The 24270-nt window shown below is 51.2% G+C and overlaps 1 protein-coding gene across 2 annotated transcripts in view; it reads right to left on the bottom strand.

The window, feature by feature from the left end:
* The window catches only part of NR5A1 (nuclear receptor subfamily 5, group A, member 1), a 26819-nt gene continuing 2549 nt past the window's right edge, over positions 1–24270 (bottom strand). The window contains exons 2-7 of one of the 2 annotated variants that reach the window (XM_006892578.1): positions 22877–22993; positions 22650–22791; positions 19979–20604; positions 12972–13091; positions 10964–11111; positions 1–248 (exon numbers count right to left, since the gene is read on the bottom strand). In XM_006892578.1, the coding sequence (XP_006892640.1) occupies positions 1–248; positions 10964–11111; positions 12972–13091; positions 19979–20604; positions 22650–22791; positions 22877–22978 (1386 nt within the window). In that variant the 5' untranslated portion in view covers positions 22979–22993. Of the gene's footprint in view, positions 249–10963; positions 11112–12971; positions 13092–19978; positions 20605–22649; positions 22792–22876; positions 22994–24270 lie in introns of those variants that run through there. The other variant, XM_006892579.1, reaches the window with a different exon arrangement.

Genomic DNA, 24270 nt, shown 5'->3' with positions numbered 1-24270 from the left:
TCAAGTCTGCTTAGCTTGCAGCATCTCAATGAGCAGGTTGTTTCGGGGCATCTCGTTGCTCAGGTGCTTGTGGTACAGGTATTCTTTGGCCTGCATGCTCAGTGCCCGCACCTCCACCAGGCACAGCAGCAGCTGCTGGAACTTGTCCCCGCAGTGCGGGTAGTGGCACAGGGTGTAATCCAGCAGGGCAGCATTGGCCTTCTCCTGAGCGTCCTTCACCAGGCTGTGGTTATTCAGGAACTTCACATCTGCAAAGGGAGAAGGAGCTCTGTTAACATCCTGCTGTCACCACCACCGGGGCGGGGCTAACACTGTCACATCACTGAGGTCCCCCGTGCTCTTCAAAGACATAGGTATGCGTACCATCAGTGAAGCAACCAGAAGTTCCCCATCACCACCATATCACTATCCCCATTGACATCCCTGTAGTGGATGAACACTGCCGCCATTATCAACCACCAATCTTTACATCTTCGTTTTGTATTTGTTGTTGTGTTTCTGTTGTATTTTTTTTTAATTTATTTTATTATTTTTCAGATCTGACTGGTACAGGAGGAGATTGTCCCTCCTTCCCTGGCAGAGCATCTGGTACTGTTGTATTGTTTTATAAACACTGTCACTGATGCCATTAACACCTCAACTGCAGTCACCCCACTCCTTGTGATTATTACCACCGACATTGCAACAAGCTGTGGACACTACCACTATTACCAGCCTTTCTACATGTCTCCTCGGACATGTCACTTAATGTCCTCCTCTATACGATGAGATTGTAGTTGTGGCTACTTCACAAGGTTGTCACGAGAATTTGGGGACTTGGTACCATGGAAAATACTCAGAGGAAAAGGTTTTGACATACAATAGGGCTTATGAAGTTATTGTCCTTACTCTTGTTAGCTCTGTTACCAACAGCATTGCTGCCATAAGCAGCCTCGCCCCCATACATCCACTGTTACCATCCCCGTGGTCGTCACCATCAGCACCAGCAATTGGCCATAATCATCACTGCCCCTGCACAGCACCATCCCCAGCGGCAGCATCTCATCACTCCCATCATCTTCACCATCACTCCTGACTGTAAGGCCTGTGTCCTGGAGCTTCCATGTAGCACACAGACACCCACCGGTCTACTTCATAACCAGTGAAGAGGTTCGAGAACAACACAGTGAAGAAACAACCTACAGATCGAGGAAAAATATTTGGGAACTACATATATAGTATTGAAGCTCAGCACCAAGTAAACAAAGATTCTCACCGCTGGGCCAATGGGCAGCATCATAATAGATGGTGAAGAGATTGAGGTTGCTAACAGCTTTAGTTGCTTGGCTCCACAATCAACATTCTTGGTACCAGCAGCCAGGAAATTAAAAGACAAATTACACTGGGAAAGTCTGCTGTCAGAGACCTCTTCAATGTACTGAAGAGCAATGATGTCAGTCTGGAGACTAAGGTGCACCTGATCCAGGCCATAGTTTTTGCAATTACTTGTTATGCAACAGAAAGCTGGACAATAGCTAGGGATGACAGAAGAATTGATGCCTTTGAGCTGTGGTGCTGGAAAAGAGTATTGACTATACTATGGACTTCCAGGAGAACAAACAGTTTCATCCTAGAGAGGGTAAGACCAGGTTGCTCCTTGGAGGCAAGGATTCTGAAGCTTCCTCTGACATACTTTAGGCATGTTGCAAGGAGGGACCAGTCCTTGGAAAGGGATGTCATGCTTGGGAAGGTGGAGGGACAGCACAAGAGAGGAAGACCCTCAATGAGGTGGATTGATTCAGTGACTGGCGTATTGGGGGTAGGTGTGTCAGAGATGGTAAGATTGGCACAAGATAGAGCAGGGTTTAGGGCTGTTATACATAGGGTCGCTATGAATCGCAGGTGATTAGACAACACGCAACAACAACAACACTATATAATAAGGATTTAACAAAGAACTTCTACAACTCAATGATGATAACAAAAATCAACCCAATCAAATAATGGTCAAAGACCTGAATAGACATTTCACTTTAAAAAAAAAAGTTATGCAAATTTTTTTTTCACACGTCAATCTGCAGTTCAACATCTTTAGGTGGTGAAGTTGTCATGCGCCATCAAGTTGGAACCAACTCAACTAACCCTCCAGCAAGTTATTAAAGGCTGCAAATAGCAAGAGAGGAGTTTGTGCATCTTTCTCCCTTAAAGCAGCTGGTGGGCTTGTACCACCTGCCTTTATGTAGGCAGTGGAACTCCTTAACCACTAGACCATCAAACTCCCTCTTCAGTCATTAGACAAATGCAAATCAAAACCACAATGAGTACTACTTTACCCCTACAAGGATCGCTATTATCAGAGAAAGAGGAAATAACACACATTGGACCTCTGAAGTTGTTGGTAGAATCATAAAATGAGGCAGATCCTGTGGAAAACAATTTGGCAGTTCCTAAAATAGTCAAACACAGAATCACCAGATGATCCAGAAATTCTACTCCTATTTATGAACTTGGGATTTGAAAGCTGGGACTCAACTAAGGCTCAAAATTCGTACACTAATTTTCAGTACTATTCATAACAGCTAAAAAGTGCCCTATGTCATCAGCAGCAGCAGTAGGAACTTTGTATAAGTGAAATATTATGCAGTCATTAGGAGAGATGAGCTTTGATACATGCTATGACATGGAGGAATTTGAAAATATTATGCTGAATGAAATAAGTAGATATAAATCCAACACCAGCTGCTGCTGAATCAATTCTGACCCATAGTGACCCTATAGGACAGTAGGAAACCAGAGGGTTTCCAAGGCTGTAAGTCTATGAAAACTGACTGCTTTATCTTTCTCCCTCTGAGAAGCTAGAGGATTTGAACCATCAAACTTTAGGGTAGCAGCTGAGTGCTTTAAACACTGTACCATCAGGGCTCCTCAATCAGATATACAAAAAAGAACAATTATTACTTGACTCTACTTATATGAAATATCTAGACCAGGCAAATATACAGCAACCAAAGTTTATTAATAGGGTAAGTGGGAGTGGAGAAAATGGGAACTATTGTTTAAGGGGTTCTGAGTTTTCTATTAAGGGTGATGAAAAAAATTAGAAATTGATAGTGGTGATACCTGCACAAGATGGTGGACCTAATTAACATGACTGAATTGCATATATAAAATGGTTGAGAGGCCACATATATTTTATCATTTTGTTTGTTTGTTTTTGTTATTGTTGTTTTGTGTACCATCTAGTTGAATCCTACTGGTCCAGGAAGAGATTGCTTCTCCTTCTCCAGCGGATCATCTGGTGGATTTGAACCATGTGCCTTCGGGATTGCAGTGCAGCTTCTTGCCTCTAGGCCACCACAGCTCCCCACAGTGCTTTTTTAAACAATAATCATAAACAAACAAAAAGCTCTAGTGCCCAAGGAAATTCTCTGATGGGACGAGGGAGGGACATGGGAGAGGAAGTTGACTGCAGGAACATGTGTGGTGGTGGAGAGATGGCCTTTACAGCTGTACCATAGTGTGTCATGTGCAGACAAAACTGAGTAGATATGACACAGAGCAGATAAATGGACCTCTTAAAAGCATGGGATAGGGACTGGGGTGTGCTGGGATGGGAAACAAAAAGCAAGAGTTAAAGATGCAAAGGAAGACCTATACGACAAGCTCTGGTGGCCTAGTGGTAAGAAACTGCGCTGCAATCCCAAAGGCATGTATGTGGTTTGAATCTACCAGCTGCTCCCTGAAAGGATGGGCTTATGAATTGCTTATGAATACCCACTGGAAGGTCAGCTGTGAGTTGGTTCCGACTCAACAGCCCAAAACAACAACCTAAGGCAAAGCCATTTATATAAACTGAAAATGTTATACTGATACACAAGCCATAAACATTATGTAAGAACCGGGAACAAGTAAGAATATGTATATTAAGCATAAAAGAGTGGTTATGAGAGGGAGAGGTGGAGGGACTGGCTATGAGTGGACTAGATGGTCATTTGTGCCACAAATGGGAAGGTCAACATGTCATCCCCAGGACCTGAGGTCCAGTGAAGATACACACACAACCCCCAAATAAACCCCAAAACAAAAAACAACTCCTGAGTAAAGCAGACAGGTTCAAATTCCAGCTCCATCATTTAGGACCGGTGCCCCATGCATGGCCTGCGATGGCTCACGTGGGCTTCCTTGTCATAACAGAGGCAGCGTCCACCTTGCAGGAAGTGGTGGGCAGCAGGGCAGTAGTGGTGGGCAGCATCTTCTGCCCAGGTGCCCATGGATGATGGGAGTCTGCACTGTGCATGATACCCAAGGATGTCTAGGGAAGTCAGTTTCCGTCACTCAAGTCCTTACTAACCTACAGGCCAGGGGCAGGCCTTGGTGCCTTGGGAAGGAGCTCTAGCTTCCTCTGCCTGGGGCACCATGCCAGCAGAAGTTGAACAGCAAGGTTGGTCCCCAACTTGAAAATTCTATCCTAGTCTCATCTGGGATGCGACAGCCAGTGGCTTAGAAAATGGTTGTCAATGCGTGTCCCTTCCACCCCTGGCACCCTCAGCCCTGCTGCTGCGGGGGTGTCTAGAGCCCAGAATGCACAGCCCTTGGCCCTCTAATCTCTCTTAACACCCACTGCGCCAGAAGGGCTCTATGCTCCTGGCAACCCTGATCCCCAGCTGCCCCCAGCACGCCTGCCGAGGCCCCTGTTGTCCGAAGTTGGATTTAGGGAAACCAGAGCTGGGCCCAAGGCTTATGCCAGGATTGAGCTTGAGCTTCTGAGCCTCCACCTTCTACCTGTAGCCCCATCACTTTCCATTCAGTAAGCAAACTGGGTAATTTCTTCCTCATCCCCCCAGGGTTGCCATTAGCCCATAAGACACCATCGTGTCAGTTAGAAAGAAGTTCCCCTTTCCACAAAGGCACAAATTGGCAACAACATGCAGGCAGGATTTCAACCCCAATTCATCCCTAGCCCAGGTGCCTTTGTGCAGTGGGCAACCTGCCCAACTGTACACAGCAGCCCTACTCCAAATACATTCACAGGTCACAAAGAATCATCCCATTCAGCCAGTTTTTGAGGGCAATAGATAAATTCTTCCCCTATCCCTACTCCAGCATCTTTCCACCCAATCCTGATCCATCTGCCATTCTGTTGTTCATCCTTTACCTTCTCTGGGAAATTCTTCTGATATTCACAATATAAGGCTGGGGACCCAGAGAGCAATTGGGTCTAGCTCAAGGTCACACAGCCATCCAGGCGCCCACGGGGAAAAGCTTGGAGAAGGGCCGGGAGACAGTCTGGAATGCTGGGAAAGAGGTAGGGGTGGATAGGACCAGGGAGGACCAAGGCTTGGCTTTATCAGGATTTACTGTCCTCAGCAGCATCAAGCCAGGGACAACAGGGTGACAGTGGGTGGAGGATAGATACACGGAAATAGGTGCCGAACAAAGACAGGTTTCAGGTCTGGGTCCCCCACTCTTTGAAGCTCTATGGATCCGTCAGCTTCTGACGTATTAGAAGCACCTCTACTCCCATGAGACCGGAGCCCAGTGTCTAGTTGAACCCCAGCTACCCAGTACAGACTGGGGACCCAATTCCTGGCCACTGCCAAGCACAGTGTACCCAACTCGGTGAATTGCCACAAACCTCCAGAGAGGCAGGGAAAGACATCCCATCTTACAGGTGGATGGCCCAAGCCTCAGAGAGCCAGGATGGTGCCCGATAACAGATGCTAGGAAGGCCTGGGTTCAAAGTTCAGATCTCACCTGGGAGCAGATAGAGGCTGCATGTCTGTATGGAGCTTGGATACTGGTTCCTGGGCAACTGGACATAATAACTTTATGGACCTTCCAATTTAGAAGTCTCTTCTAAGGCCCTCTATTTTTTGGGGTGTTCCTAAAGGGGCTACTCTGGACTCCAGCATCAAACTCCTCCTCATTTAGGACCTTGGACAATTCAAATCCCACCTCTGAGCTTCCATTCCCCTATCTAAAGGATTCCATGGAAAAATGGATGTAATAATCATCCTACAGAACACCATTCCCTCTCCTTTGGGAGCAAGGGCCAAACAGACCTGGGGACTCCTCCCCACGTGACCATGTCAGAGTCACATCTCTGCTCCACCAGCAGTTCGGTGACTTTGCACAAGTCACCTCCTCTCTTAGCCTCAGTTTTTTTTTGTCATCTGTAAAATGGGGGCAAATGAATTACCTCATAGGGAGGGAGATACCTGTGTGCATGTCTCCAGGCTCTAGGAGGGAGGAAGGATGGAGATAGGAGACCTGCCTGCATCCTCCTGCCTGCTCAACTCCTAGCTATCCTGGGGTTGGGAGGGGATGAGAGATGGTACACCCCCATGCCCACCCTTACACCCCCACCCAATACTCCCACAGCGCCTCAGAGAGCAGCCTGCTAGCTCTGTGGAGCGGGGGCCCCCATGTTCTCAGAAAAGCCCCCTTTTCACGGTTTAATTGAATATTTGAATAATCCTTTCATTCCAGCAAGACATAAAGAATGTTGTCCCAATAGCGGTGACTCAGGCAGGCGCCCCCGCGCACAATGGCCCCTGGAGTGGGGCTGCTATTCAGGCCGCCTTTTGTTGGCGCAGAGCAGTGGGTAAATTGCAAACGCTTAAGGGAATGCTGCCGCTGCCGCCTCAATGGAAATCAGGAAATCGAATGTTAGGTCAATCCATTAAGCTTCGATTAAGTCCTCGGCAGAACAATGCCAGCCGGGCCCATCTTCATAAACACTGTGATTGCCAGGAGAGAGGCACTAATTTTAATTAAACCTCCTTACCTGCCTCTGCGCCCACCCGAGACGGCTATTTAGACGCCAAATGGCACCCTTATGTGGAGACAGGCGAGAAGGAGAGGCTGAGTGAGCTGGGGGGTGGGAGGGGTGGAGGGGGACAGGAACAGCCATCCTCTGAATCCAGGCTGCCCAGCAGGGACTGGGAGCCTAGAAGCAAGTGCCAGCTCTCTCTGGGCCTAATTTTGATTGAGGTCCCAGTTCTGGTCTGGTGGTCCTTGGCAGACCTCTGAAAAGACCTCACAATTCCAAATGCCAGGCAGATTATGCCAGTAGTTGTCCACTTCATTCATCCTAACTCCAAATCCAGCCTCCAGGGCTCCCAGATGCCCACTCTTCATCCATTTCCTAAGCTGCAGTTGGCTCTGGTGGCACAGTCCATTATGTGCTTTGATAACCAAAGGCTACAAACCCACCAGCAGCTCAGGGAAATGGGCAGTGTCCTCCTGGTAAGACTTACAGCCTCAGAAACCCAGTAGAGGGTTGCTGTGTGTGTGTCTGGATTGACTTACAGGACTTTGGATTTTTTTTATTTTATTATTTTATTTTTTTTAGAAATTCTCTCTTCTTTAATATCCTTTTCAAAAGAAGTTCCAGGTATAGGCAGAGTCTCTAGTGGATTACTGACTTCTGATTTAGGGACAAATGGTACTTGCTCTCTAATGATATGTAAATTTGCCTTCAATCATGCCCTTCAATGTTGTGTAAATTGGCTCTCTCTTAGAAATGACTGAACTAAGCTCTCTATTTGCAATAAATTCTTCTTCACAATCACTTTCACTTGTTGCATGTTCAGCTTTTCACTCATTGAAAAGCTGCTGATCCTTTTCTTGCACTAACCCACTGTCATGAGTCAATTCCAACTCACAGAGACCCTACAGGGCAGAGCAGAGCAGAGCAGAGGGACCCACAGGGTCCTCAAGGCTGTAACTTTAATGAGGCAGATCACCACATCATTCTCCCTCAGAGAAACTGGGGAGTTTTAATCACCAACCTTTCAATTAGCAGCCATGGCTTTAACCAACACACCACCAGGGTCCTTTGTGCACTAAAATCAAATCCAAACCCTAAACCATCGAGTTGAACCCAATGTATGTCAACCCTCCATCAGGTTTCTAAGGCTGAAAACCTCTATAGGAGGGAACAGCCCATCTTTCTCCTAATGAGCAGCTGGTGGATTCAAACCACCGGCAGTTAGCAGCCCAACTGTAATTCACTGTGCCTCCAGGGCCCCTTTCATGCACTCAGGCAAGGCTTCAACAACTTCAAGACAAATTTGATTTACAGACTCACCTAGGAAGGAATTGCTTTCATATCCCATGAGTTGCCTGTTCTTGGCCTTGCCCCCTACACGGAGCCCTGCACCGCCCAGCTCCCTGCCCATCGCTCCACCCTTTCTTCAACCCCTACAGCACACAGAACCGTCAGGATTCCATCCTTTCCCTTGAGTCTGGAACTCCCTCCTTATTGCTCTTGCTTCACTCAGAAGACTTAGACTCGTACTCCACAGCCCAGTCCAGAGGACCCTCCTCCAAGAAGCCTTAATGATAGTCCAGGCAGAGTTGATTTCTCCTCTCTGGTTCAAACTTGACCACACTGGACTACGTGGACTCTTCTCCCAAACTCCCTAGCACCCAAAGCCCCTGTGGTCCATCAGGCCTCCAAGTCACTCCTGTTCCCTGAGCAAGGCAGGTCCAGATCCCACGAGTGCCAGGAAAGAAGCAAACTCTTTCTCCCTGGCAGCTCCTTCTCACTAGAATTCCTGGCCAGCTAGGCTGGGGTTTCCCGTCTACCTCAGAAAGATTCAGGTCTCTGCATCAAAATGTCAAACTTACCTTAAAGCTCATCATGTAAAGATAGCAACTATTCTGATGCTGGGAGTCATGGAGACACACAGCACTGGGGACAAGAGACTGTGACCTTGGTAATTAATTCGCTTCATTCATTAATCTACTCATTAATTTCATAATGATGATTATGACAGAACAATACTGATACACATTATGAGTGTTGAACATCCCCATGAAGGAAGAACTATTATGCTGTCCATTTTATGACTGCCAGCAAAGGGAATGAGTGACTTGCTCAGGTGCTTACAGCTGGAGACAGGGATCCGATCCCAGATGTGGAACCTGGTTCCTAACCACTGTTCCACCCTGCTGTGTGGGTGCGCACATATATGCATGGACACACACACACACATTCTCTCTCTCTCTCTCTCTCTCTCTCTCTCTCTCTCTTTCTCTCTTTCTCTCTCTCTCTCTCTCTCCCTCCTTCACCCATCCATCCAAGCACTGTGGTCATTCCAGGTCTCTTAGGCCTTGGCTGCCTCATCTGAAAAAAAGGAGAACCCATCCAGCCCCATGAGAAGGAGTGGGCTCACTCTGCCGCCTTTCTTACACCCCACGGAAGGCAGAGTCCTGAATTTATCACCAGATGGAGGCAAGAGCTTGGTTGAGCCTGGCAGACTCAGCTCCTGGGGCCTTGGTGGGAAGAGTGATTGTGGAGCAAGGCAGGTCATGTAATCTGGGGAAACATGGCATTATCCTTGTTCTGCAGGGGGTACCCAAAGACAGTTTGAGCCCACTCATCCCCTGGCTTTCCACTGAACCCTGAGTCAAATCAGGAACTATCACCCCCACAGCTCCCACACTCCAGAGCTCTATGCCCCCAGGTACTGCTTATCCCTCAAAATCCCTCCCATCCCCATATCTCCCAGTCACTCTCCAGTTGCATACCAGTTGTTCACATGATGTGAAACATAAAGTGCTGCAAACATGTAAAGGAAAGGGCTTAGTCTGCATGTACAATCATACAGAACTACAGAATCGAGGGCACAGATCCCAAAACACAGAGAAAACACTCAGGACACCTGGGAGTCTCCATACCCACAGGCTTCCCCAAACACCAGACTTTCCACCACTGCATGGATCCTTCCTCTCCAGCTCCTCCCACGCCTTCACTTGCAGGGGGGCACACGCTAACCCACTGTGACTGTGATGCTATCTGCTGCAAAGCTGATGTCTCAGTCCAAAGGTGATAAAGTACTCAGATCCCTCTGTTGCAACCTACCGCTTTTTTTTTAACTTAATTCACTTTATTTGTTATACAAAATCCACTATGCGGTGGCCACAGCTGGAGCCTGGGTCCTCTCCAAGGTGACTCTGGTATGAATCTTTACAAGATGGTCAGTGAATTTCTGGTAAGGAGACTTGGTGAACACAGTCTCTTTCCAGAGGTTGGGGGTCAAGTAGCTGTAGGTCTTGGAGACAGCATCAAAGGTGGCCTTGGTAACTTTCTGAGGGCCTTCTGCACTTTTAAAAGACTTCTCTAGCCAACAAACTCCTACGCATTTTCCAAGACCCTACTGAGATATTCCTCTCCCAAGGAACCCTCCAGGTGCCCTTGCTCCCCCCACCCCCCGACGTTCTCCCAACCATACCCAGCCCTCTGTCCCACCCTAACTGCATGGAGCTGGTGGTTTCTTTGGAAAACAAGAAACACTTCCATGTTTACAGCACTACTGAGCAAAGAGTAAGTGCTGAAGATGGCTTCCAAGGTGACAGAGGTCAGCACAGGAGGGAGAGAGTGTAGAGACAGGCTAGGCTGGGGTCAGGAGGGCACAGGAGACATCCCATATTTAGGGGCTGGGGGGACCTGGAAGGTAGGTTCTATCTCTGGATGGGTGGGTGGTAGATGGAGGGATAGGTGGGTGGGTTGGTGGGTGGATGGATGGATGGATAGGTGGGTAAGTGGACAGACGGATGGATAGGTAAATGGATGGGTGGTTGGATGGATGGGGATAAAGTCTGAGTACAAAAGAGTTCAAAGTCAGAATGTACTCAAGACCCTAAGAACAGAGAATTAGGAATAACAAAGACACCCAGGGAGGAGTCAGAGACCAGAAACCCCTGAAATTGTGTATTTTCTGGACTGCCATGGATAATTTTCAAGGGCTTTCAGTCAGAGATTTACCAGATGCCCAGATGAAAAAAGTGTCATTTTAAGAGCCAGGTCCCCTCATACCCCATTAACTGACGGAGAGGCGGCTGCCCCCATGAAGACCCCGGGGCATGCCCCCATTTTGGCCACTGTAGCCATCCTTCTTGAGCCCCTGCCCCAGCCCTTCAGCACCTTACCCACCTTACCCCCTCACCTATCCTCCCAGCCAGAGGTTTCACTTACCAAGGCTGAAGAGGATGAGGAACTTGAGGCAGACAAACTCTTGGCGGTCCAACTGCAGCGCGTGCAGCTGCAATACCAGTTCCTGTGCCCGCAGCACCAGGCTGTGCAGCAGGGTGCCTGCCTGGGCAGCCACTGTGGTCAGCTCCACCTGGGTGGGTCGGAGGGCACAGGTCAGGAGGCACAGGGTGGGGTGGGGTGAGTCCGAGAATGCATGGCAGGAGGTTCTGATCAGAAACGTAGGCAGAGGGGTCTCCGGTTGGAGGATATGGATCAGATGGGCTGGAGGCAGAGAGAGCGTACCCAGTGTGGGGGCAGCATCTTCTCAGGGTCCATGAACCTTCTCAGGCCCACCAGTATCCAAAGCCCACCCTTCCCAGCTCTCCTCAGACTGCCTGACCCAGAGCAGCAGCCTCTGTGGCCCTGCTGAGGGTACTATGGTCTGTCTGTCACCCATCTCTCCTCACACGGCAGTGGAGCGGACACCGGGCAGGTGGGTGGCAGGAGAACTGAAGGGTCCTTCACAGACAAAGAGCTGCCGCTGGGCCTAGTGGTACAAATGGCTTTTGTGTGGCTGCCTGCAGTGCTTACTCTGTCTCTCTGGGGGTGGAGGGCAGGCGTGGGGGAGGCAGCGGAGGGGCAGGTCAGCCGTGTACATGTGAACTGGTCCACAGAACATGTGGACAATCAGGGTGGAGGATGTGTTCACACGTCACCTCACACTCACACACACATACATACTTTGAAGTGAACACAAAGACAGACATCCACACATACACTCTTGTGTAATCACACTCACAGAGAGACACACACCAGTGTAGACACACTGACAGGGGGACAGACTCACTTCAAGTAAACAGGATCACAGAGTGACAGACACATAGTTTGTAGGTGTCCATGGTTAACAGGGTGCGTGAACCTATGTTACATCTATGTGTGTGGACATATTTCCACAACAAAATACAGGCACATGCACACACTGGACATTCATCTCCATTGCTAAAGCCTCTGACCATGCATGTCAATACAGCCCAACACAAGTAACACACACCATACACTCCCCATATTTGCACTCAGATGTGGTCCCCAAATCCCATCCTTGGCACTAGCATGACCCAGCCTCCCCCGCTGTGGCCTGAGTCTTTGAGGGTAAGGAGTGAAGGTAACGGCAGAGATTAGGGGGAACCAAAGGGTGGGGCCCAGAGACTTAGTCTCATTCTCCTCTCACTGCTATCAAGCCCCTTCTTCCTCCTGTACGTACCCCCAGTCTGGGAGTGCAACTCCCTCATCAGCTAAACCCTGGGTTCTAACCTCCTTCCTCCTCTTACTCCTGCCTCTGCACCTCCTCTCTCCACTTGGAGGAAAGTCTTCCTCCTTGAATATGTCTCCCCAAGTCTCCAGTGTTGTGTGGCTGTCCCCCATCTTGAACCTCAACATGCTCTCTCAAATCAACCTAGCCGTATTCCACTCCCTTTAAAGCCTTCCCAGGACCTCCTAGCACCCAGATTTAGAGCCCTTGGGGACTTGCACTACCAAGTGTTTACCAACATCTTCATCCTGTACTCTCACCTCAAAGCCACCCGCACAGTGTCAAGCCCTGCAGTCACATACTAGCCACCCCTGCTGGCCCAACAGTCCCCTCTGAGCCTCTCTGCTCATGCAGTTCCCTCTGTCTGTGGTGGGGGCAGATCCTGACCTTTCCCTTCCTGACCACCCCTGGTGAGCTTTTCAAGGTCCCATCATTATCTCCTCCAAGATCCTCCCCTGATTTTCCCTACAACCCAGATCTACTGAGGACAGGGCCATGGCTGGCTCTTCCCACAGCTCCCGGTGTCCAGCAGAGGGCTGGGCATAGGAAGGCAGGCCAGGGGCTGTCTCATGAGTTTTGAGGAGGGGGCTGATAATCAGGGCGCCTAGGGCCGGGTCTGAAGAGGCCCAAGTAACTTTTCTGGGCCTAGAATTCTAACAGTGCACAGTGGTGGCCTGGGCAGGGCACAGCATGGTCACTCACCTCCTGTCCAGTGATCAGCAGGATGCTGCCCTCTTTGCCATGTTGGATCTGGCGGTAGATGTGATCGAACACCAGTAGCTCGCTCCAGCAGTTCTGCAGCAGTGTCATCTGGTCAGCCACCTGCAAAGAAGAGGCATGTAGGGGTCCCACTCAGAATCTGGCTTCACCCTCCACCTCTCAATATTCAGTTTAGATGCCAAACTGGCTCTGTGCCCCTTGACAGGCTACCTACCTTCTCTGTGCCCTGGTTTGTATCATGTTGTCTTATAAAGGTGTGGAAGGGTCAAGCAAAACTGTAAAAGAGGGCCCAACACAGGGGCGCCAGACTAGAATGGACCTGATTTCAGGCTCCAGCCCTGCGTCTTACAAGTTATAAGGACTTAAGTAAGTTCCATAACCTTTCTGTGTCTCAGTTTTCTTTTCCTAAGCCAGTAAACAGGTGTTTATTATGACCATTAAGACATGTGTCACCCATCACGTACGTACTGTAACCTCATATACCTGACTATCACTGTATCAGTTTTCTTATTTTTAAAGTGAGTCAAGTACTGGTCTTGCACATACTAACAACCCTAAAGCCCACTGCCTTCAAGTTGATTCCAACTCACAGAGACCCTGAAATGAATGAAGTCCAGAGGGCGGTTTGTGAAGGACTCGAAGCATGAGGTGAGAGCACCCTTACCTAGCAGTGGGCACACTGAGTCTGTGCTCACACCTCTGACAGTCTCAACTGTTCAGAACAAAGACATGAAGGAGCAGCCGAAGGCTTCCACTGAGAAGAGGGGCCCTCGTGGGGTCAGGCCCAGGGAGTGAGCTGATGGACAGCAACATGGGTCAGAGCAGAACAAGGAGCTGCAGCTGGGGACACAGGGCAGGACAGAGACTCTGGGGGATCATTCAGCCCAGGAAGGGCAGATGCTTGTCACAATGACAAGTGGAACCCAGAATTTGGAAACATAGGTACGAGAGAGTCCTTAGGGCTCCCCTAACCCAAAGCCCTATTTTAAAGATGAGAAATCTGCCACTAAGAGAGAGTGAGAGACAGGCTGGCACTCTCAGTCCACAACTCTCCACAGAAAATAATGCTGAGCCCCTGGATGTTCAGAACCATGCCAAGTGCTGCAGGTGATTCAGGGAAGACACAATAGAGACCCCAGTCTCTCCCAGCATCCACAGCTATCCTACAGAAACTTCTTGGGCACCCCTGGGTCATGCCCTGTGGCAAAAGCAAACTATGAGAGAGGTAACAGTTGTTGCACTACAACCCCAATGAAGCTGGTTCCACGGTTCAAAAGAGACAGGAAACTGAGCACAGAGAAGTCAGGCAACTCTCCTAAGATCACACAGCACTATCTGGCTGTAGGCCATGGAAGAAGATATCATCCTTGACATCCAGGTGTTTATAGTCTCTTATATTCTTGTCACCTTTTTCACAAAGCCCTCATTAACCCCGCCTCCATCTTCATAGCCCTCCTGACCCTCTGGACAGGAGACCCACAACAGTTGATGGCACCAAGTCAGGTCTGTGTCTCCCTCTGTGGGATCTGAAAAGGAAGGAACTGTGTCCAGTTTGTCTCTAGGTCTTCGAGAAGAAGGATGAAAGGACAGTTGAGCAAATCTGCTCACCAAACTAGATGGAAACAGCACAGAGGAGCCCCCTGCAACCTGGAGCCCCCTGTGGTAGTGAGGCGGCCCCCGACCCCAGGGGAACTGGTCCCATCTGCAGAATGGCTCTCTCTTTGGGCAGTGGAGGCCTCTCCCTCCCCTCTGTCTATTCCCTCCTGTGGGCTCCTTGGGCCTATCTTATGCAGATGGAGGGAGAGAAAAGGAAAAGTGGGCAAAGAACAAGCAGACAGATACGCAGACAAGCTTCCCCAGCCTTGTCCTAATCCACGAGGTGGGGGAACAAGAGAAAGAGTCTCTTCCCTGCCTGAGGCCCCGGCTTCTTGTGCTCCATCCTCACCTCATCTCTGTGTCATGGGACCACACCACTCCCTGTCAAACCCTCTCCAGGGAGAAAGCTCTTCTGAGAGCGCCGCTTGGTCTGAGAAGGTAGCCAGGGCACAGGGACCTGCAGGTGTGGCTACAACTAACCCTGGATGAGAAGGATGATAAGAAACTGGGAATGGAGAGGTATAAACTACAAAGATATCTCTTCTTAGGAAGATGATGAGGAGTGGTCAGTCCCCAGAGAGCTACTGGCCAGAACTTCCCCACCACGGTTCTCAAGGAGGGAGGCACCCACCATCAGACCCAGATCACAGATCTCAGCACTGACAGACTCCTCAACCCTCTCCTATGAGGCATCAGAGTTCTACCCATACTACAGATAAGGAAACTGAGGCTTGCCTAAGGTAACATAAAGGGAGCTGACCTCCTTTCCTTAGGAACCTCCTGTAACCCAGGTAGAAAGTGTCTACCAAAGGGTCACACTTGATCAAAGGAAGAGAAAAAAAACAACCCAAAAAGTCAGATTTCCCTCAAATGACCCAGATGGATCCCGGGTCTGAGTTCTGACCCACCCACCCATTGTGGCCCCTTGGGAGCAGGCACCATTGCACCCAGATGGAAGGAATAGAGGGTGGGGAGGTAGAAAAAAAGCAAAAGATAAAACAGAAAGAATTAGGAGATAAGCAGCCTGAGTTTCAAGCAGAAAGGGTCACAGTGACCCGGCTGGCCAAGCCTTGGGAGCAGGCTCTGCACCCAGTCGTCAGACCCTGCAAGAGGGGCTGCCCTGCCCCTGGGGGCTGATAGGGCCCAGGGGCAGAGAGCTCCATACAGTGGCAAAAGCTTCAGCACTCAATAACCCTGGGTTCAATTCCCAACCTAGCCAATGTTTCCTGTTTTAAGAAATTTGAGAAAGAATTCTTCTCTCTTTTTAGCTGAAATAAATGTAGGGATGCATATTACAAACCATAGATTCTATGGAACCACTGCTGGCTCTCTGCCAGGCTTTGCCCTCGCTTCTATACCTGCACAGACTTCTGGACACATAAAGACACTAAACTCAACACCTTCCTCACAGACAAACACACACACTTCTCTTTTTATTCAAAAGAAAGCTAGAGGCCTGCAGCCGCCAACTCTTCTGCAGGAGAAAGCAGGTGACTAAGAGGCTCACGTACTAAAGAGGGCTGGTTTCTATCTCAGAAGGTGTCTCCTTAAGGTAATGGTTTTTCCTCTCCCCTCAGGACTCCCTGACTCCCTAGAAACAAAGTCATTTGCAGTCCCAGCCCAAGCAAGGGTTCCTCACTGGCCTTTCCTATTTGTTTGGCCTCTTGGCTGCCCCACCTCTCCTGCCAACCCACCACAAATCTTCCTATAACTATGACACTTCACAGCTTGCCTTGGAGGTGGAGTATTTATGGGTGCCAAGTTGACCTCCCTCCTAGAAAAGCCCCTCCGAAGTCCCTGGAGTCTGATCAGTCTGGGGGCCAATGGCCAGTTGGCTCTGTAATTCTCCTGTGGCTGACAAGCCGCAGGCTGGCCACAGTGCTCTCTGGACTGAGTGTCGGCAGGTCATCATTTGTCAGCCCTGGACTGACAGTTACTGCTGATCAAATGAAACCTCAGATCTCATCAGTTAAATCTTCTGCCAATCAGGGCCTCAGACCTGGATATCTAGGGTGAACGATGTCAGGATGGGTCATTAGGCACTCGTGGCCTTTATCTTCCCCTCCCTCATTCCTATCTTCCATCCATTCAGCCCAGCCTTTACAGTCACCGTCCAGGGATACTAACAGCCTCGGCTCTGGCACTACTCCACATGGCAGCAGACAGAGCTGGGTTTCTGTCTGATACCTTCCAGGTAAGAAGTTGCTTTCTAAGCCCAGGGCAAGGTGGGCCCCAGATTTCTCCAGAACTACAGTGTGCCCAGGGAAGCATGGAAAACAACAACAAAAAAGTGGCCATCAAATTGATACGACTCATTTTGACCCTGGGTGTTTATAGAATAAAATGGCTTCATAAGGTCTTCTGGTTGCAGCCTACATTATGAGTTGGCCTTTGAACCAAAAGTTCAGCAGTCTGAATCCACTAGGCATTTTCTGAGAAAAAGACAGGCAGTCTCTCCTAGTAAAGATTTATAGTCTCAGAAATCCACTAACCGGTCTCCATGATGCAGAATCAACTCAACTGAAGTGGGTGGGTAATCTTTAAAGCAGTCGATCACCAGGCATGTCTTCCTTGGTACTCCCGGGTAGGTTCAAACCACTTTTGGCTAGGAGCTGAATGCAAACAATCTGCTCCACCCAAGAACCTTCCCATATGCAAGTACAGATTACACTTGGAGAGGGGAACAGTAAGAGGCTGTTGCTATCACTTACTGAACACTTATTTTGTGCCAGGCCTTGTGCTAAATTCTCTTCCTGTCCTGACTCATTAAACCCTTACAGCAACCCTATGAGGCATATATTATTTAATCACTTCTCACTTTACAGGTGAAGAACTGAGGCCCAGATGAGTAGTCTACTGCCCAAAGCTAACATCCAGTAAGTGGTAGAGCTGGACCTTGAAGCCAGATCTTTCTGATTCTGGATTTTGTTATTAATTTCTAGACTACTGCCAGACCTATGATGCTGTGACTGTGTGATATGCAAACAGAGACAGAGGGACAGCGAACCAACTGGGAAATAGACTGGAGGAGGACAAGCCCAAAGAGGCATCTGGACCCAGGTTCAGACACATCTTGGTTCCCAGCAACCCTACCAGCTTAGTTAAGACCCTAGGATAACATCAGCATCACAGAGAACCTTTGATAGAGCTCAGTCCCACTCACAAGGCAAACTTTGCCTTCTGACCCCATGAACCTCTCCAGCCATGCTAACAGGAGCGCTTGGAACCCCCACCCCCACCCCACAGGACACTTTGTACATGCCTGGACTTTAGCCTCTACCATTCCCACTGGCTAGAATGCCCATGAAAGTCACAGAACCCTCTCTGACTTCCTCAGATGCAGCAATTTGCTCTCCCTCTGAGGTCCGTTGGCCCCATCCATTGATCTCAGGAACCTGGGCACCTTGCATTGGCATTATCTATATACATATATGCTACTTCTTTTAGCCTGGCAGCTTCCTGGGCCTAATTAATTTCAAGGTCCCCACTGTCAGTCCAAAGCCTGACATATTCTCAGAGCCCTCTTCTCCTGATGTATCCTGCCTAGAGGTAAAGGGGTGAATGATCCATCCAAAGGGACAACAGTCATTTAGCACCCTCACCACTTTTCTGCCACCACACTTCTGGCTCTGCAAATGAACACTAGCCTGGAGCTCACTGAGAAACAGGTCCCACTTGGCAGAGGCGGATGACAGTTTCTCTATAGGTTGGCCTGGGCTGGTACATATCTACAAGGCTCTTTTACAGAGGGTGGTGGTCATGGCTCATAGTCCTGGGCTCAATTCAGAGACTCTGGAAATGGGAAGCAGGAAGGTTTGGACTACAGAGAATCCAGAAGCAGGAAAAAACACTCAGCAAAGCTGGGACAAAAGCCCTTCCCATCCTGCGTGAAAAACCCCAGGAGACAAGGAAGGCAGCCAGAGGAAGTGCCCTGCCCATGGAAGCCCAGGAATGCCTCACTTCTCATTCCCTCTGCCCAGGGGTTCATTGGTAGTCTGGTAAGGAAGCCAGTGATCCATCCAAGGACCTTGGATTCTTTGCTCCCCAGTAGAGCTCATGAGTAGAAGACAAATGTGAATGTTCACAGCCCTAACCCATGGGGTCTGCCTGGTTAAGAGGCAGTGGTGGATGGAGAAGCCCACCATCTGTATAAAATACAAATAGCTTATCCCTCAGCTATGGCAGGCCCTCCATAGCAAAAGAAGGAAGCATTTCCATCAACTCTTGATACTCGGAGTAGTCATGCCTCCAACTTCATGGTGCTTCCAATCCCCCTGGGTTTAGCTGGGCAAATAGTGCCCCCAGCCCATCTGGCCACAAGCCCTGGAGGAAGCCCAAACCTCATGGCATCAGCACTTACAATGCTGCTCAAGGCTGCAGTGTCCCCAGTAGAGAGAGCAGAGGGCCCCACTGTTTACAACCAGCTCTGGGACAGCCCCGGGGGGCTGGTCTGGGAACACAAACATTGATAGGCCTGAGCCCAAGAGCGCCTGTGCCTGTATCCAGGCCTATCAGAAATGGGCCTTGACTGGGGCTGGGGGCCTTTGGGGCTATCAGAATGCCCTGATCAGAGATAGCCAGGGCACTAAAGGGGTAGATTCCATTAGATCCTCTTAGGTGGGATCACTGAGAAGTTCTTCCCTATGCCTGGCCTCAGTATCTCCTGTTTCTTTAGCTCAATACTTAGACCTGTGAGGGTGAAGGCCTGGCAGTAAGACCGGGATCAGTGGCAGGTCATGTAACTTCCCATACACACTCCCCCTCCCATTCTACTATAATTACACATGCTCTCCTAACTCTTCTGTACACACGCACAGAGGCTCAACCATCATGAAACAGAGGTGTGGGTGTGGGACAGTAAGCGCTATCATCTCAGTTGGGAAGGAGGGCCCACAGGCCTCCTAACTTTGAGACACGGAGATTCAGATCTGTGACAGTAGAGGTTGATGGAGACAGATGGTTTCTGAGTGGGAGGACATGAGGGGCTTAACCCCCTTTCTGACATCAATCTACAGCAGCCAGAAACAGTCCCCCAAGGACTCAGCTAGCTAGTCCTTTGGGAAGAAAGATAAATGCCTTCAGAGACTGAGGGAGAAATAGAGATGGAAGGGGCTAGAAGAACACAGAGACTGCAAACTAGAGAAAGAGACAATAGAGATGGGGGGTTAATAAACACTACTGAGACAGTCAAAAGTCAAAGAGGAGAAAGAGGAAGGGGTGAGTGGAGAGCAAACAGGGAGGCAGGGCTCAGTGTGGCCTCTGTACCCCTAGATTGCCTAAAGCTAACCAGGCAAGATGGCCCCATCCCAAGGGATGGTCAAGACTGAGGCTCAGACATCCAAAGGGACATCCCAGATACAATGACTACCCAGTGGGAGCAGGAGGAGACTCACCTCTAGCTCCTTGAAGACCATGCACCTACGTGCCCAGTCGACAATGGAGATGAAGGTCTGGTCAGCCATCCTGCACAGGAGGCTGAATGGTGCAGGCTGCTCCGGGCGGCCTTTGGCTGGCTCCTGCAGGCAGCCAATGATGCGAGCCCGCACCTGGTCCTCCTCTGGCTCCAGCTGCAGCAGTTGCAGAATGAGCTCAGGTACCCCAGGGCCTCCAGAGAAGGGCTCTGGGTAGACGTAGGGCGGCCCAGGCTGCGGGGGGCTAGCGTAGGGCTCCGGGTACTCAGATTTGATGGTGCGGCCAGGAAAGGCAGGGTAGAGGTAGCCAGCCAGAGGCCCATGAGTGCTGGGCACTGCCATGGGCAAGGCAGGGACTCCAAAGTCCCCTAGTGGCCCAGCAGGTGGACCAGGGGGCAGGCCCTTGGGCTCAGGTGCATGCAAGCCAGGGGGCAGTGTATAGTCCGGTGGGGGAGGTGGTGGTGGTGGTATCTCCATCGAGGGACCTGTTTCCAGCTTAAAGCCATTAGCCCGAATCTGTGCCTTCTTCTGCTGCTTCAGGGCCCGGTCTCGCTTGTACATGGGCCCAAACTTGTTCCGGCCTCCCCGCATGCGGTCGGCACGCACAGCTGTAGGTAGGAGCATCGGGTCAGGCTCGACCCTTCCAAGCAACCCTCCACGATACCCCAATCCCCTGCTCAATACCATTGCGTGGCTCTCAATGCCCCCGGTGAAAGCAATCTTCTTAACCTGGCATTCAAGGCCCCGCCCTCTTCAGATTACCCCTTATTCACTGCTGCTGTGTCTGACTGCTAGTTAGTTGACTGACAATATTGACAAAGCCACTTTGTTGAAGCCCTGAAGGTGCAGAATGACTGAGGACTCCCCCACTGATATCCAGTTTGAAGCTGAGGTTGGGCCTGGCTTGGGCTCTGCTCAGGGAGGAGGGGACCTTTTTTGCCGACCAGATGTTCCTCCTCCTAGCCAAGAATGTGTCACCAGTTGGACCCAACAGGTGTGTCTCTACAGCTGTATCAAGGCTCCAACCCCCACTCAGAGAGGACCCCACCCTGAGCTCCAGGAAAAAGGAGAGAACAGGAAGGGAAAGGATGGCACTCAGGAGAGATGGCAGCCTGGAGATCTACACAGCCAATCTTCCATAGGCTGCTCTCTGGCTTTTCCAGAAGATTTTTGTACTCACATCAACTACCTCTCCTGGCCCTCCAGGTCCCAGAACTGGGGACATGGCCTTTGGGGACAGGACAGGCTACTTCTCTGCCCATCTAGAAGCGTCTGTATTAAGTTCCAGGAAATATTATCTACAGCTCTGGAGCCACTTAAAATGGAACCAAACCCATTACCACTGGGTTGATTCTCAGCCATAGTGACCCTCTCCTGAGTTTTCAAGGCTATAAATCTTTATAGGAGGAGACTGCCCATCTTCGTCCCATGGAGCAATTGATGGATTTGAACCAATGGCCTTTAGGTTAGCAATGTACTATGTCATGCACAATGTAAAAAGAGCTCCTCACAGAGCCACTTAAGGCCTTTTAAATTGTTCAAAAACTTTGGCCAACAGCTGCCTGCTTGGCACACAGCCTGACTGGGGCCAGTAGTGTGGAATTCTACAACTGTCCACCCTCTCCTCTCTTTGTACTTGGAGATAGGGCTGGAGGTGGGAAGGCAAAAATGAATGTGGGTCCTCTGGGGCACTTTGTTTTCTATTCCCCAGGACCTGGCTAAGAAGAGGTGGGAAACCCTCTCATCCACTCAGTGAAGAAATGAATGAGTGATGGTTTTGGATAGCTGCATGAATGGGTAGGACAGATGGCCAGGCAAGATGAGTGAGGGCTGGACAGTGATGGTGGGTGGATAATAGCATAAAGACTGACCATAATAATAGTAGCCTGTTGCACATTTACTAAGGGCTGTCCATACAAAGTCATGCCTCTCACACTAACTCAAGGAGGAAGGCACCACTATTCTTCAGATGGAAAGTCTGAAGCTCAGAGGGGTTACTACTGAATGTGACAATTATCATTCAATGGTTTGGTTGCTGGTAGACGTGCTGACCATCTGAACACCCACTGGAGGGTTAGCTATGGGTCGGTTCAGATTCCATGATACACAATAACAACAAAGATGTTGAAAGGAGCCCTGGTGGCACAGTGGTTAAAGACTGCCTGCTAACCAAAGGCTCTGAGGCTGGAACTCCCCTGCCTCTCCCAGGGAAAAAGAGGAGGCCGTTCAACTCTGTCAATGCAGGGACATCAGCGGGCCGGGCATTTCAAGATGCTCTGAAAGCTTTGGTTCTCCTTGGAGCTGAAGGTGTGTTTCTGTGTGTGTTGAGGGGATATGACTTCTGGCAAAAGAGAACAAGCTGGGATGTCCCACACCCTGTGGTAGGGTCCCTTTCAAAGGCTCAGGAGAGAGTCATCTTCCTGCGGGTCACTTTTGGATACTTCTCGGCCCAGGATGCGGTTGGACTCATCCCCTCTCCCTCCCAGCCTTCCACCCCCGCAATGCAGTGATGAGGCCACAAATCATGAGGGAGGCCAAACGCCTGGCCGTAGAAGCTTGGAAGAGGCCGGAGAGTACCTTCCTGTACCCGCTCCCCCCTCGCCAGTGTCCCAGGCGCCCACCCCCTGGCGTCGGGACTGAGAGGCCCGCGCACCTTCCAGGCGCATCCCCACGGTCAGGCACTTCTGGAAGCGGCAGAAGGGACAGCGCTTGCGCTGCGTCTTGTCGATCTTGCAGCTCTGGCTCTCGGTGCACGTGTAGTGCTTGTTGTTCTGCACCGTGCGCTTGAAGAAGCCCTGGCGGAGAGGGGGGTCAGCGCGGGAGCGGCCCTGCCTCCTCCCACTGCGCACCCCAACCTTCCTCCCCGCGCTCACCCCTCACCTTGCAGCTCTCGCACGTGAGCAGTCCGTAGTGGTAGCCGGACACCTTGTCCCCACACACGGGGCACAGCTCGTCCAGGTCCTCGTCGTATGAATAGTCCATGCCCGCGGCGTCTGCCTGCGAGGGAAGAAGGAGTCACTGCGACCGGATGGCAACAGGCTGAGCCGCGGACCCGGGTCGTGCGCATCTCGCGCACCGCGGCCGCGCGTCTCCGCAGCCACCTCTTCTTCGCGGGTCCCCACTGTCTCCCCCCCACACACACACCGTCTGGTCAAAGCTGCCCACAGCGGGCCACCGTTAGGACGCGACCGGGGAGAGCCCCCCATCAAGACGTGCCTGGTGTTGCCCCCTCCTCGGGCCTCTCAGACCCCCGCCCGCGCCCCGCGCCCCGCTCCCCCATCCAGGCCCGAGGTCGCCCCGGAGACACCGGATCCCGGACCCTCGGATTCGATGTGCTTTGGTCTGGATTCGTTTCAGAACAAAACCCTAATTCTGAGAAAACGAGCTGGGCTCGGCCAGGTGGGCCACGGCCATGAGCCTGGACCGACCAAGGCTGAGGGCCCGAGTGTCCCCTGGGGGCCCCAAAGAGACAAGGGACCCAGAGACTCGGAGACAGAGACTAGCCCAGACGAGAAGGAGAAGCGCCGGCCAACGCGGGTCAACACGGAGGGGACCCCGGGAAGGCAGAGAGTGAGGGGGACCCTGCGGGGTAGGGAGCACCTGAGATGGGAAAAGAAGGGGGGGACGAAAAGGAGGGAGGCAGGTGCGGGGACGCCGAGAGGCAGAAAAACCCGGAGAGAGAACGAAAAAAGGAGAGGTGGCGTCAGAGACCCCGAGAGACGGAGCGAGGCCCGAAGCGAATTCCCGGGGAGACGGATGCAGAGAGAGGCAAAATGATAGACAAGGAGACAGAGATAGAGAGATGCAGGAGACCTTGAGAGACCGAGGGTGACAGAGACACGAGAGAAAACCTGAGGAATGCAGGTCGCCGGGGACCAGCGGCGTGTGGAAAACGAGCTGGAGCCGGGGAGCCCGCGCTCCGAGGCGGGGACCCTGCGGGCGCGGCGGCAAACCCCGGCCCGGTGGGCTGCGAGCCCGAGAGCGCAGCCGCCGGGGCCCCGGGGCCAGAGAGACAAAGCCCGCGGCAGCGACGGCAGCGACGGCAGCGCGAGCCCAGACGTCGGGCGGAGAGCTGGCGAGGAGCGCGCAGTGCAGACCACGGGCGCCGGGCGGGGAGCCCCGAGACCTCGGGCGGAGACCACGCGGGCGCCCACTGGCCGAGACCCCGGCGGACAGTCGAAGTCAGCGGGAGGGAAGCGCGCAGACCCCGGGCTGGGGCGCGGGATGCGGCGCACGGCGGCCGCGGGCCCTCCCCGGCGCCCACCTGGCGGCTC

The sequence above is a fragment of the Elephantulus edwardii genome, unplaced genomic scaffold, assembly GCF_000299155.1.
Source record: "Elephantulus edwardii isolate Elephantulus edwardi_28Jun2011 unplaced genomic scaffold, EleEdw1.0 scaffold00116, whole genome shotgun sequence".
NCBI classification, from domain to species: Eukaryota; Metazoa; Chordata; class Mammalia; order Macroscelidea; family Macroscelididae; genus Elephantulus; species Elephantulus edwardii.
The sequence above is the reverse complement of the archived record's forward strand: the minus strand, read 5'-3'. Positions and strand labels throughout refer to the sequence as shown.